At 38.1% G+C, this 13,202-nt stretch overlaps 2 protein-coding genes across 4 annotated transcripts; both read left to right on the forward strand.

The window, feature by feature from the left end:
• The first annotated feature begins 1,560 nt into the window (after positions 1-1,560).
• SWI2 (switch 2) lies at positions 1,561-7,232 on the forward strand. 2 transcript variants are annotated; one of them, XM_023677270.2, is made up of 9 exons: positions 1,561-2,047; positions 2,516-2,622; positions 3,535-4,450; positions 4,525-4,772; positions 4,844-4,970; positions 5,043-5,318; positions 5,401-5,665; positions 5,796-6,143; positions 7,097-7,232. In XM_023677270.2, exons 1-8 carry the CDS (start codon positions 1,664-1,666, stop codon positions 6,122-6,124), a joined length of 2,652 nt encoding a protein of 883 aa, XP_023533038.2. In that variant the 5' UTR covers positions 1,561-1,663; the 3' UTR covers positions 6,125-6,143; positions 7,097-7,232. The 2 variants fall into 2 exon arrangements, with proteins under 2 accessions (XP_023533038.2, XP_023533037.2); XM_023677269.2 differs by lacking the exon at positions 7,097-7,232 and having other exon boundaries at positions 5,796-6,257.
• On the forward strand, positions 6,926-12,966 carry LOC111795044 (transmembrane E3 ubiquitin-protein ligase FLY2). Of its 2 annotated transcripts, none has more exons than XM_023677273.2 (14): positions 6,926-7,573; positions 8,363-8,435; positions 8,529-8,656; positions 9,179-9,294; positions 9,517-9,577; positions 9,708-9,753; positions 9,827-9,904; positions 10,713-10,873; positions 10,975-11,034; positions 11,123-11,216; positions 11,577-11,744; positions 11,846-12,174; positions 12,262-12,375; positions 12,457-12,966. In XM_023677273.2, exons 1-14 carry the CDS (start codon positions 7,412-7,414, stop codon positions 12,556-12,558), a joined length of 1,692 nt encoding a protein of 563 aa, XP_023533041.2. In that variant the 5' UTR covers positions 6,926-7,411; the 3' UTR covers positions 12,559-12,966. The 2 variants fall into 2 exon arrangements, with proteins under 2 accessions (XP_023533041.2, XP_023533040.2); XM_023677272.2 differs by having other exon boundaries at positions 6,928-7,573; positions 9,687-9,753.
• The last annotated feature ends 236 nt before the right edge of the window (positions 12,967-13,202 follow it).

Below are 13,202 nucleotides of genomic sequence, written 5' to 3' on the forward strand. Positions count from 1 at the left end.
ATTTTTTTTTTCTTACTTAACGGTAATAATATGTATGTTAATCAAATTATTTAAATTAAAAAAAGGAAATAAGAAAAAAAGAAAAACAATAGTTAGAATTATCATTAATGTGTGAGACCAAAAAGATTTAATGTATTAATTAATTTGATTTCATCCTTAATTATATGAATTAAACACTTTACCAGAAATCATGCCCTAATGATGCATTTCATTTTAAATCCAATATTGCTATTAAATAAACATTCAAATTTGTCTATATATATGGAAATTATTTGTTTTTTTTTTCTTTTTTCTATTTAATCCCTAAAATTTTAAATTATACTCAATCAATCAATTAATTTTTAATTTTGTTATATATTTTTTTGAGTTATAATTTTTTTTTTTTTTTAATGAGGTGATGTTAATATATATATATATATATATATATATATATATATATATATATATATATATATATATATATATATATATATTTGAAAGTTATTATGAACACAATAAAGTTGTGTAATGTAATATTTGGTAAAAATTAGGAAGGAAGAAAAAATTGAATGACTTGGAATACAATCTCATTTGCATGAATCTTTATAATTAATATTGGTTGGTAAGATGTTAAAAAAATGTTGGTAAGTAATAATGAGGGTCCGGTGGTGTTTGTATGGAAGAAATACATATCAATTATCGGGAGTGTGAAGTATATTAGTATATTAGTTGCAGTATCGTTCTTGGCTTTTATAAATGTTTCAAAATTATGAGTAAAATTGTGGTTAAAGTGTTGGACAAAAATTGACGTGTGTTAGTATTGTTCTTTCAGACTTGATACAAATCAAGCGCTCTAGCTATCCTATGTTTCGAGATGTTCATTTTACTCGTGGAGTTGGGGCTCTGTGAAGACTCGCCCTGAACGGGGAGGGGGTTCCTCGTTTAGACAAAGAATGAGAGAGGGAGTGTGAAACATTTTTTTTCTAATAGATAAATGGGGTCGAGGAAGGAATTGTATCTCTATCTCCGTCCTAGCTCAATTCTCGGCCCTACCTAATATATATATATATATATAAATTGTGAAGGAGGCGTTGTAATAGTAAAATTTAAATTTTTAGAAATTAAGTTCTAAATATATTAATTTAGTAAATTTTTTTCACAAATTTTTAATAAAGATTATATAAAAAAATGAAAATTTCAAAATAATTATTTTTTTAAGAAAAAAGAGCGGATAAAAATTATCTGTGGAGAATTCAATTCTTACAAATTTTTCAGGTAATCTTGCACCCGATATCTGTAAAAATAAATGTGGAATTTCATGAGAATGAGGAATGAAATAGATGACAGAGATAAGAAAAGCTTTTCCATTGGCACGGGTGACATCTTGATTTACATTGCTTTTGAGAGTTCGTTTATTAATTTTAATTAAATATTCTAATAAATTTTTATTGTTTTGAAATATTTAAAATCGTACTCAATTTTAAAAAATTGAGATATTTTTAATAGGAGTCAACATTCAAATGAAGTGACGTCACCCAATTGCCATCCTACGTGGCAGTCAAGACTTGTATGGCGGTTGTCCGACGTGTGATCGGCGGAAGGATGAAATATTTTGTTCATCGGTCTCTGAAATCTGGAATCAAGGGATCGTCTCTCCCAATTTATTGGAAATTCTGTTACTTTCATGTCGTTTCAGAGTCTGAAAGAGACTCTTAAACCCTGCAAAACCCTTTCCTCATCGGCCTCTGCACCCACTTCTCCTATTTCTTCAAAACCCTCGCTCTTCCAAGGTTCTGAGGTTAATTTCCTTAGAAAACCCCCAAAATCCTCGCTCTCTTTGCAGCTTCTTCGCCTACAGGATTCCTTTCCCCCTCCTCAAGATCCAACCCAATGTCGAAGCCAGCAGACCCAGGTTGGGGTTGAGAAAGGGGAAAAGGAAGAGAAGGGCGTGGAGGGGCCAGAACCAGACGTGTTGAAGAGATGCCAATTGGGTCAGTTCCAATTTGATCATGCAGGGCCATTTGAACCATTGATTTTGTCATCGAAGGATGAGACCCCGCTCGTACAGGTTCTTTTTCTCTTTTCTTCTTCAGTCAATCCATGATAGTTCTTCGTCTTGAATCAAATAGGTTGAGGAAACCGAATGTACAGTTTTATGCAGAGGGGAAAAGGGTTGAAATGAATGTTATGAGCTATAAATTGCTAGAAATTGAATTTTACATATTCATTAGAATATGAACATTCCTGAATTGGGGAGACTTCCTGGTCTATATTAACCAATGATGTGGGCGATGCTTGGATTTTGATTTTAGATTGTTCCATGTGAATGTGTTTGAAGATAACTAGATTGTGTTTTAACAGTATGGTTTAAGTTGTTCTTAATCTATGCTCCCCTGTTCTTAGATTCTACGTTTGCTGTATGTCAGATGAAATGCTTGTTTCTGGTTTGAATTAGGTTAGTTTCTTCTAGGAGAAACTCCCCAAGGACTAAATGAATCTCTCTTTTTCTCTTTTCGGTGCATTTAATTGGTTGCAGGTACCTTCATCCATTAATTGTAGGTTGCTTGAACATCAAAGAGAAGGTGTCAAGTTCTTGTATGGTTTATACAAGAACGGCCATGGTGGCATTCTTGGAGATGACATGTATGTATAAATATAAGTTTCCTTGTCTTAGTTCTTTTTGTTTCATATGTACTTCAATGTTCCAAAATATGCCCCATAATTTGATATTGTGAGATCCCACCTCGGTTAGAGAGGGGAACAAAGCCCTCTTTATAAGGGTGTGGAAACCTCTCCCTAGCAAACACGTTTTAAAAACTTTGATGGGAAGGCTGAAAGGGAAAACTCAAAGAGGACAATATCTACAAGTGGTGGGCTTGGGCTGTTAAAGTTGGTATTAGAGCCAGACATTGGCAGTGTACCAACGGGACACTGAGCCCCGAAGGGGGTGGACACTGGGCGGTGTGCCAGCAAGGATGTTGGGCCTTAAAGGGGGGTGGATTGTGAGATCCCACATCGGTTGGAAAGGGGAACGAAGCCCTTTTTATAAGAGTGTGGAAACATCTCCTTAGCAGACACGTTTTAAAACCTTGAAGAGAAGCTAGAAAGGGAAAGCCCAAAAGAGGACAATATCTACTAGCAATGGACTTGGCTGTTACAGATATGTTCCATGTCTCAGTTGACATTTGTTCTTTTTGTCGAACATTTCCATTCAAATGGAAAAGAAACGGGAATGAAGATGTCTGAAGTGAGGCATTTAAAAACACGCTGATGAATGAGACTCTTGTACCTCCAGAAATTTAGATTTAGAAGTATCCAACTTCTAACTTTTGTTCGTTATAACAGAACGTCAATTTAGAGTTAGAAGTAAGCAAGAGTGTTGTTAGACTTATGTAGTTACATTAGATTCTAATGTTCGGCTAAATGCACGTAGTTTCAGTACTTGTCAATGATACCCATGTGGACCGAACTTCGCAAATTTTACTTTCTTGTCTAAAATATTTATAAGTTCGATGCTCCAACGTAATTGTTGCTCATATTCTGAAATGGTATCAGGGGGCTTGGAAAAACAATTCAAACTATTGCTTTCCTGGCTGCTGTATATGGCATAGATGGAGATGGAATCCATAAGGAAATTTGTGGAAAGAAAAAGGGTCCTGTACTAATAGTATGCCCCACTTCAGTAATCCATAATTGGGAGAATGAGTTCTCCAAATGGGCAAACTTCAGTGTTGCAGTTTACCATGGGGCAAACCGCGAGTTGATTCATGATAAACTAGAAGCAGGTACTGTCGAGATACTTATCACTAGCTTTGATACGTACAGAATCCGTGGTGGTATTCTTTCAGAGGTCACATGGGAGATTTTGATCATTGACGAGGCTCATCGGCTTAAGAATGAGAAATCGAAACTCTATAGTGCATGTGCAGGAATAAAAACCTTGAAGCGCTTCGGTCTTACTGGAACTATAATGCAGAATAAGATTATGGAACTATTTAATCTCTTCGATTTGGTTGCACCTGGATCGTTAGGTACTCGGGAACATTTCCGTGAGTTCTACGATGAACCCCTTAAACATGGCCAACGATCAACTGCTCCTGAAAGATTTATACGGATTGCAGACAAGAGAAAACAATATTTAGCCACAATTCTTAAGAAATATATGCTAAGAAGGACAAAGCAAGAGACTATTGGGCATCTTATGTTGGGAAAGGAAGATAACGTTTTATTCTGCGCCATGAGCGAACTACAAAAACGGGTTTATAGAAGAATGTTACAGCTACCAGATATCCAATGCCTTATCAATAAAGACCTTCCTTGTGGCTGTGGGAGCCCTCTCACTCAAGCAGAGTGTTGCAAAAGGACTGTACCAGATGGAATTATCTGGCCTTACCTTCATAGAGACAACCCAGAGGGCTGTGATTCATGCCCCTTCTGTATCGTTCTCCCGTGTCTCGTCAAGCTTCAACAGGTAAATATCTTTTTTCACTTGTATCACCATTACAATTGCTGCTTGATCGATGTGATTCGCACGTTCTCTTTCAGATAAGTAATCATCTGGAGCTGATTAAACCAAATCCTAAGGATGACCCTGATAAACAAAGGAGAGATGCAGAATTTGCTTCCAAAGTGTTTGACGCTGACATTGATCTTGTTGGAGGCAGCGCTCAGAATGAGAGCTTCATGGCCCTTAGTGATGTCAGACATTGTGGAAAAATGCGTGCTTTGGAGAAACTATTTTCCTCTTGGATTTCACAGGGCGACAAGATTCTTCTATTCAGCTACTCTGTCAGGTTATATGCTTCACTACTCTGTCAGTTCCTCACTCCTTACCAGTTTCTGATGCTTAAATAGCCATTTTCAGGATGCTCGACATACTGGAGAAGCTACTTGTGCGGAAAGGTTATTCCTTCTCGAGACTTGATGGCTCCACTCCAACCAACTCGCGTCAAACTCTTGTTGATGACTTCAACTCAAGTCCAAGCAAGCAGGTAAGCACTGAACCTTAAAATTTGAACCTAGTAGCTTCAATATTGGTGATATTTCCAACATGTTTTTTTCAGGTGTTTCTAATATCTACTCGAGCTGGTGGCCTTGGATTGAACCTTGTCAGTGCAAACAGAGTGGTGATCTTTGATCCAAATTGGAATCCTGCCCAAGACTTGCAGGCACAGGACAGGTCGTTTCGGTTTGGGCAGAAGCGGCATGTTGTCGTTTTTCGCCTGCTTGCTGCTGGTTCATTAGAAGAACTTGTATACTCTCGTCAAGTATACAAGCAGCAGTTATCGAACATTGCTGTCTCGGGGAAAATGGAGAAGCGATATTTCGAAGGCGTTCAGGTAAATTCTTCATTTGTGAGTTCGAATTTTATGGTTAAAAGTTAAGCCCCAACTTAATGCTTGTGATTCTCCCATTTTGAAGGATTGTAAAGAATTCCAAGGTGAGCTTTTTGGCATCTGCAATTTGTTCTCAGATCTCTCCGACAAGCTCTTCACTAGTGAGATCATTGAGATGCATGAGGGACGAGAAACAAAAGAAGGGCACGCCCCGAACCCGAATCAGAACATCTCCAAGGCTGGTAGTTCTGTTCTTTTTAAAGAAACCGACCCATTCGGTTCTATAGAAACCCGAAAGCCAACTCATCCAGGGAAAACTGCCACAATTAAACCTACGCTTGAAGACTTGGGTAAGATCCCAGCTTACTTTATCAGTATATTTGGACGACGTCATAAACATGAAGTGTGGTCTTGTTTCATAAATCTGTTGAGTTTGTTAAGAGACATGCAATTCTTATAATGAAGAGCATCGGTTCGCAGGTGTCGTATACGCACATAGGAACGAAGACATAGTCAATTATGGACCCGGAACGCAAGAAAAAATGGCATTGCCAACGACACAAGATTGTGTACTCGAGCAGCCACGCGTTCCTGAGATAAAGAAGAGAAAACTGGATAATATTGGTGAGAAAGATGATGGTTTCTCGTCAACCATGGATCGGAAGAAGATCCAATATCGAAAGCTTGCTGGATTCAAGGGAATGGGGGAGCTGGAATTCAGCAAATGGTTACTATGTGCAACTCCATTGCAGAGGGAGAAAGTACTTGAAGACTACAAGAAGAGAAAGGAGAAGATACCAAATGGCTGAGGTCGCTCTTCAAATGCAGGTTTCATCTCTGTCTCTTTGTACAAATTAGCCATAGTTTAGCTGATGTAGAGAATCAGGTTAGTTGTAATAAGACTAGACCAAGATAATAAAGAACCCCTGAATTTAAGTCTAATATTTCGTTCACTTTGAGCACTGAACTAGACCGGCAATACTGAATTTTCGTTCACTTTTTCTAATATTTATAGTATAACTAATTCATTCAGGCGAGACATTGTAAGATGTCATGATGCCCCATTCCTATGACCATTCCTTTAATCCTTCTAGCTCTCGAGAGTCTCTCCCGTAGCTAGTAACGGGAGAGGGAGTGGCGGGTACGGAAGAGTGGGAAATAGGAGGAGGTAAAGATATAGAAAATAATATATATATATATATATATATATATATATATATATATACTTTATTCTATGTTTTTTTTTTTTTTTTTTTGAGTACTTATTCTTCAATAATTTTCAAAAATAAAAATTTAGTATATATATCGAAACTTAATTAAAATTTTAATTCAATATTAATAAATAAATAGATTTTTTTAACTATAATATTATATTTTTATGAGAAGTAAAATTGTAATGCAAATATTTTATGTATGGGTTGAATTTATTGTTTAAAAGAATTTACTAACTCAACCATGGTTGAGTCTAGAAAAAACATCTTAACCCGACTCCCTGGCCCAAACCCAATAGTACACCAGGCCCACAATTGTAATACGATATTTAGCGATGCAATTTGCATATAAAAATTGGAACTTTCTTCCATAATCTGAACATTTAGCTTAAGAAAGGAGAAGTATTTGACCACCGAAGAAGCGAACATTATTTGGGCAGTCAAACCCATTGGCCGACTAATCCATCCAGCTTAACATCGATCAAAGAGAAAGTCCCAAGATATATAATAATCAAGTAATAAATTACTGTACTTGTAGACGAATTCCGAGGCTTTGTAACTTTTGTGCAGGGCTCGAATGTACTCTTCAAGTAATTCTGGATCAGAAAAATCGTCTGGGTGAACTCCAGGGCTTCGATTTTGATTTTGCTCTTGCTTCACAAGCTTTGTTAGTCGTTCAGCTTTCACCATCTGTATCCGACTGTGGGTGTCGTGCTTCTTGGTGGTGGTTCTTGTGTTTGACTCCATTTGAAGCAACCCAATTATCTTTTAACCTCTGTGCTCTGATGGGTTTTGTTGTATTTCTCTTGGGTTTCTGTCGCCGATTGGAATCATTCCGATTTATGGTTAATAATTGGAGTTGAATTTTAGGAGTCTTTTCTTGATATGATGAGCAGAGATGGTTTTGGTTGTTCGGAGTACCAGAGAAGTGGGTTTGGATGTTTTTCCAGAACTATTTTTGCTTTGTGGGCTGTTCATATTTTGGTTTTTCAGCCTGTGGATGGTCTGAGACCATTGCGGGAGAGGGCTCGATCATGGGGCGATGAGGTTTGTAGAGTTCATTTTTTCCTTTTGAGTTTATCAATTTTGTTTGGTTATGTTCGTTGAAAATTCATTGTAGTCTTGTTTGTTGAAAATTTGATTACCCATATTCGTTGCAATTTGACTTGATTTCTTGAGCTTTTGATGATTCTTGCGTTCTTCGAAATGTCTCAATAAGCTGCAGAAGTATGAGTTGTTTGAGGGATTGTTTTCTGAAAATAACTTTTGAACGCCTTACAACAAATACCATATCCGGATATCCCACGTCGATTGGAGAGGGGAACGAAGCATTCCTTATAAGGGTGTAGAAACCTTTCCCTAGCAGATGCATTTTAAAACTGTGAGGCCGACAACGATACATAACGGGCCAAAGTGGACAATATCTACTAGCGGTGGGCTTGGGCTGTGACAAGAAGTTCGTTATTTGGACAAAGCATTGGGAAAGTGGCAACGTTGCATCAAAATCTAGGGACCGGTCTACTTGCTTGTTGTGCTAAACTTTCCCATACGCAATTTGGAAACCAAATGTCATATTTAGAGACTCAGCTTAGCTTTTGTGGATATCAGTTCTTAGCCTCAGGCGTACAATTACCCGACGCCTCTTTATCCTCTATTGATAGGATTTCAGTTCTTCTTTAGCATTTAGCTTCTCCATTTAATTAAGTCCAAACATTTCCTTTCCAAGAGGTATGGTTTCATGTCTTGATGTGTTTATTTATATACATATGTATATATAATTGCATGGATTCTATATGTTAATATGTTATAGTGATATGATATCTTTTTTGTTTGCAGTGGTTGTTTGTAAGAAAAGATAAGAGTGATTTGGGTCCATTTTCTGAATGGAATATTACAGGAACATATAGAGGTTTGTACTTATCCTTCATGGTATAACGATCTTATCATATTAAGTGTCAACTATTGTAAGAACTAACTTATTGCATGGAAATGCAAATTGCAGGCAGTTGGAGTTTTCTAGACTCCAAAAATAACTCTTCCATGTTTCCAGATTTCAGAAACTCCAATGGCAATTCAATCATTGAATTAATTAGTACACCAACCAAAATATCTGGTGTTCATTATGTTCAGGTGAGGACACTTCTTCTTCTTCTTATAAGAAATGCTTTGTTCTCCTCCTCAACCGATGTGGGATCTCACAATCTACTCCTTTCGAGGCCCAGCGTCCTCGCTGGCACTCGTTCCCTTCTCCAACAAATGCGGGACCCCCCAGCGTCCTTGCTGGCACACCGCCTCATGTTCACCCCCCCCGTTCAGGGCTCATTCTCCTCGCTTGCACATTGCCAAGTGTCTAGCTCCGATACCATTTGTAATAGCCCAAGCCCACCGCTAGAAGATATTGTCCTTTTTGGCCTTTTCCTTTCGGGCTCTCCCTCGAGGTTTTTAAAACACGTATGCTAGGGAGAGGTTTTCACACCCTTATAAAGGATGCTTTGTTCTCCTCCCCAACCAACCAATGTGAGATCTCACATTTCTTTTCTGCATGCATCTTACATTTGTGCTTGTACCTGAGGGTTTAGATGATATTGATTTTATCGCACCATTTTTTATCTGGAGGTTGTTTTATGTCTTTTAATAATTTGCTGATAACAGGGGGTTGTTATTTTTCATGATGTTATTGATAATGAACATGATGTTAGTGGAGTTCAAATTAAGGTCGAGGGTGTATATATTTGGCCTTTTAGACAGCTTCGGATGGTAGCTAACAGGTAAACTTTCCAGTCACTCATCTTTTGACTGTCATCTTCATATTCTTGGTATGCACTTTTTACAACATTGTGAGGGAGGGTTGCTAAATGTCTCCAATTTCTCTCAGTTCATCTTTATTTTACTGCTGTTTTTCTAGTTTATCATAGCGGTGGTTTCTAAAGCCGTTCTACTTTTGTTCTTCGAAAATTTATCGTAATCTTAGTCTCGGTTTCTATTTACAGTGGAAAGGGGGGAGAATATGAGCAAGAAGTTGACAGTATCTTATCCAATCCTTATCATTTAGTAAGTCTTTCTCTTTGGAATATGAATGCTGTTTTTCTTGAAATAATACATTCGATTTCATCACGCGAGTCGTTTTTACTGATGAAGCTTCTAAATAACTTCTTAACAGCTTGGAGTTTTCTCCTCCCAGGTGCTCCAAGAATCACCACAGGATAAGATGTGGAAAAGAAGCCACTGTAATTTTCTATGTCTTGGACTTCAACCCACTTTCAATTATGTGGGTACTGATTTTGTCTTGCCTTATTGCAGCACCAATTTATGAAATGGAGAAGCATTGCAATATCGAAATAGCAGCTCAAATTTCACATTTATCTTCTGCACAAAATGGTACTTTATGTCTCAGCGTTTGATTTGTGCTTTCTTATATGCTGTCTTCTCCTAATCATGATCTTCTCAAAAGGCATTATTATACTTTTAGTTTTTAATAAGAAAGGCAATATTGTGTGTGCCTAGCTATATTTGTTTTGCCCATTATATAAGAACTTGCCATGGCAAAGTTCTTGCATTTTCGATACGTTAGGGGCCAAAGCGGACAATATCTGCTAGCGGTGGCCTTGGGTTGTTACAAATGGTATCAGAGCTAGATATCAAACGGTGTGCCAACGAGGACGCTAGACTCCCAAGGGGGTGGATTATGAGATCCCACATCGGTTGGAGAAGGGAACGAAGTATTCTTTATAAGGGTGTGGAAACCTCTCCCTAGTAGATACGTTTAAAACAAGCTGACGGCGATACGTAACGAGCCAAAACGGACAATATCTGCTAGCGGTGGACTTGAGTTGTTACAAATGGTATCAGAGCCAGACACCAGGTGGTTTGCCAGCGAGGACGCCGGACCCCCAAGGGAGGTGGATTGTGAGATTCCACATAGGTTGGAGAAGAGAACGAAGTATTCCTTATAAGGGTGTGGAAACCTCTCCTTAGTAGACGTGTTTTAAAACCGAGAGGCTGACGGTGATACGTAACGGGTCAAGGCGGACAATATCTGTTAGCGGTGGGCTTGAGCTATTACATGTATGGACGAACACTAGGTTAAGAGCATGTAACAGGGACTCGCTTTATTCTTAATCTTTTCCTTCTTTCTTAACTTCTCTTGTTATTCGGTTTTTCACCTTTGGACTTGTATATCTCGCAGGAAACGGAGAACGTGACCATTACCATCTCGAAGGATTAATGGAGAGTCCTGCGGTAGATGATGATGGAGATTGCTTTTCTCCCTTGGCGTTAAATGCCACTTCTGTCAACATTGAAATCTACTACAACAAAGCAGTGAATTACACCTTAATGGTCACTTTTGTATCCTTTTTATGATTGTTGGATCTTTTCCTTACATTTATACATTGGATATCATGAAAATATATATGTTTCGATCGGATTTCTTAACGAAACTTCATTAGGTCTCTTTCCTTCAAGTACTTCTCTTAATCCGGCAAATGGAACATAGCAACACTCAATCTGTAAGAACTTTTACTTGCAGCTCTCATGGATTCTGATATTGTTGATGTTCGGATTTTGATACCGTACTTATCCATCTATATCGTGCAGGGTGCTGCCAAAGTTTCGATACTAATGATCGGGCAACAAGCTATTATGGATGCTTATCTATGTCTGCTGCATCTGACAGCAGGAATATTAGTCGGTGAGTTTAAATTAAATTACGATCGGGCAACGGGCTTCTATTTTGTCTGAAGAGTTTCTTTGATAATGTGTCCACCCTCCCCGAAACAAGACGTTCTGTAGTCTCTGTATGTTTTACATTGCCATATCAGACACATAGAACTTTATAAGTTGAAGTTGCTACTTAACACTTGGATTATTCAAGTGTAGAGATCATCGTTCTGTTGCGTGTGGTAACCCCTCGTGATTTGGATCATTTCTGGTCGTAGTTTGATTTAGCCTCTGTTATTTGTGTATAGTTTAACGTTTATATCAATTATCGTCGGTTTTGTTCCAGTAAACCTTATTAAGTTTACCTTGCTGCTGGCTGTCCTTTTCTCAGAATCGTTATTTAATGCTTTTGCAACTGCTGCGTTTTTCAAGTTTGTCGTGTTCTCGATTTTTGAGATGAGATACCTTCTTGCAATATGGAAAGCCAGCAGGCCTATGAACAATGGCGAAGGTTGGGAAACGATGAGACGTGAACTTTCGGTTCTATATAGCCGTTTCTGTGAGTATTACATCTCAACCAAAGTTTATGCAAGCTTACCTGATTGCTGGTTCTGTTTAAATTTTTGGACCTCTTAGTCAATCTTTCATGACTATCTGCAGATGGAATCCTTTTGGGAGGCATGTTTCTTATGTACGAGTTGCATCGTTTTATGAGACCGATTATTTTCCTCATGTACTCGTTTTGGATACCTCAAATAGTCACCAACGTTATTCGTGACTCGAGAAAACCTTTGCATATATACTACATCTTAGGAATAACTATAACTCGGCTCGCCATTCCGTTATATGTCTTCGGCTGCCCCCACAATTTCATGCGTATTCAGCCTGATAAAACTTGGTGCATCTGTTTGGGCATCTTTACTTTTCTCCAAGTCGCCATTCTTCTTCTTCAGCACTATTTCGGATCCCGGTGGTTCATCCCTCGTCAGGTTAGGATCGACAATTATTTTGTAGCTATCACGTCGTGTTCATGGTATATAATTCTTTATCATTGTTTCTGCACGATTTTATCGCAGATTCTACCCGAGAAATACAGCTACTACCGGAGGGTAGATCAAAATGGGAATCATACCACAGATTGTGTCATTTGCATGACCGCCATAGATGTTTCACGTCCTAACGACTGCATGGTATGCCTTTTCCTGCTCGGTTTTTCGTCGTACAATATATGATGATGAATTCTTACTGGGTTTGCCTCATATCATATATAGATTACTCCATGTGATCATTTCTTCCATTCTGGTTGCTTACAAAGATGGATGGATATAAAGATGGAATGCCCGACATGTCGCCGTTTGCTGCCGCCTGTCTGATCGTACCTAGTCGTCGTCGTATCAACGTTCCTTTACGATCATCCCGCATTTCCTCGTCCCAAAAATTTTGGTATGCATAACCTTGTTCTCTCTCAGGCTGAGGAACACATGGGCAGAGTTGAAGCAGCAATGTAGAGAGAGTTACAAAAGGATGAGCTTCAATGAACACATCCAGTAGCTGATCTGCATTGTTTGTATAATGTATATCTTTTCTGTACATTGACACAAAATCTGTAGTTTGGTAGAGTAGAACTCACTGAATTTCGTTCTTCCTTGGATGATTCGAGTTATGCTTAAAGTTTAAAGTTCAAATAGATACAACTCGACAAGTTTAGGGTCGGTGTTCTTGTTTTGACAATTTAGAAATTGGAGAAAGATTCGTGTCAATAAGATTGTTTGTTATAGCGATGAGGAAGAGTTTCGAGTTTAGGGTAAGAAATCCAAAAAGAAACTTTATGGACGTTGAATTATGACGGCATAGATGCTAGAAGTTAGGTGTTTGGTCATCTAATCAAGTCAAAGTTCGTTGGTTGTATGTGTTAGGACTTGGTGTTAACTATGTGGGTTCGAAAAATTTGTTGACTTGTAATGATCGACCCAAACCAATCTATACGGTTCATTTTGAATTCAGATTGGAATGATTA

The sequence above is a fragment of the Cucurbita pepo genome, chromosome 5 (assembly GCF_057944985.1).
Source record: "Cucurbita pepo subsp. pepo isolate OVF chromosome 5, ASM5794498v1, whole genome shotgun sequence".
Classification (NCBI taxonomy): Eukaryota; Viridiplantae; Streptophyta; class Magnoliopsida; order Cucurbitales; family Cucurbitaceae; genus Cucurbita; species Cucurbita pepo.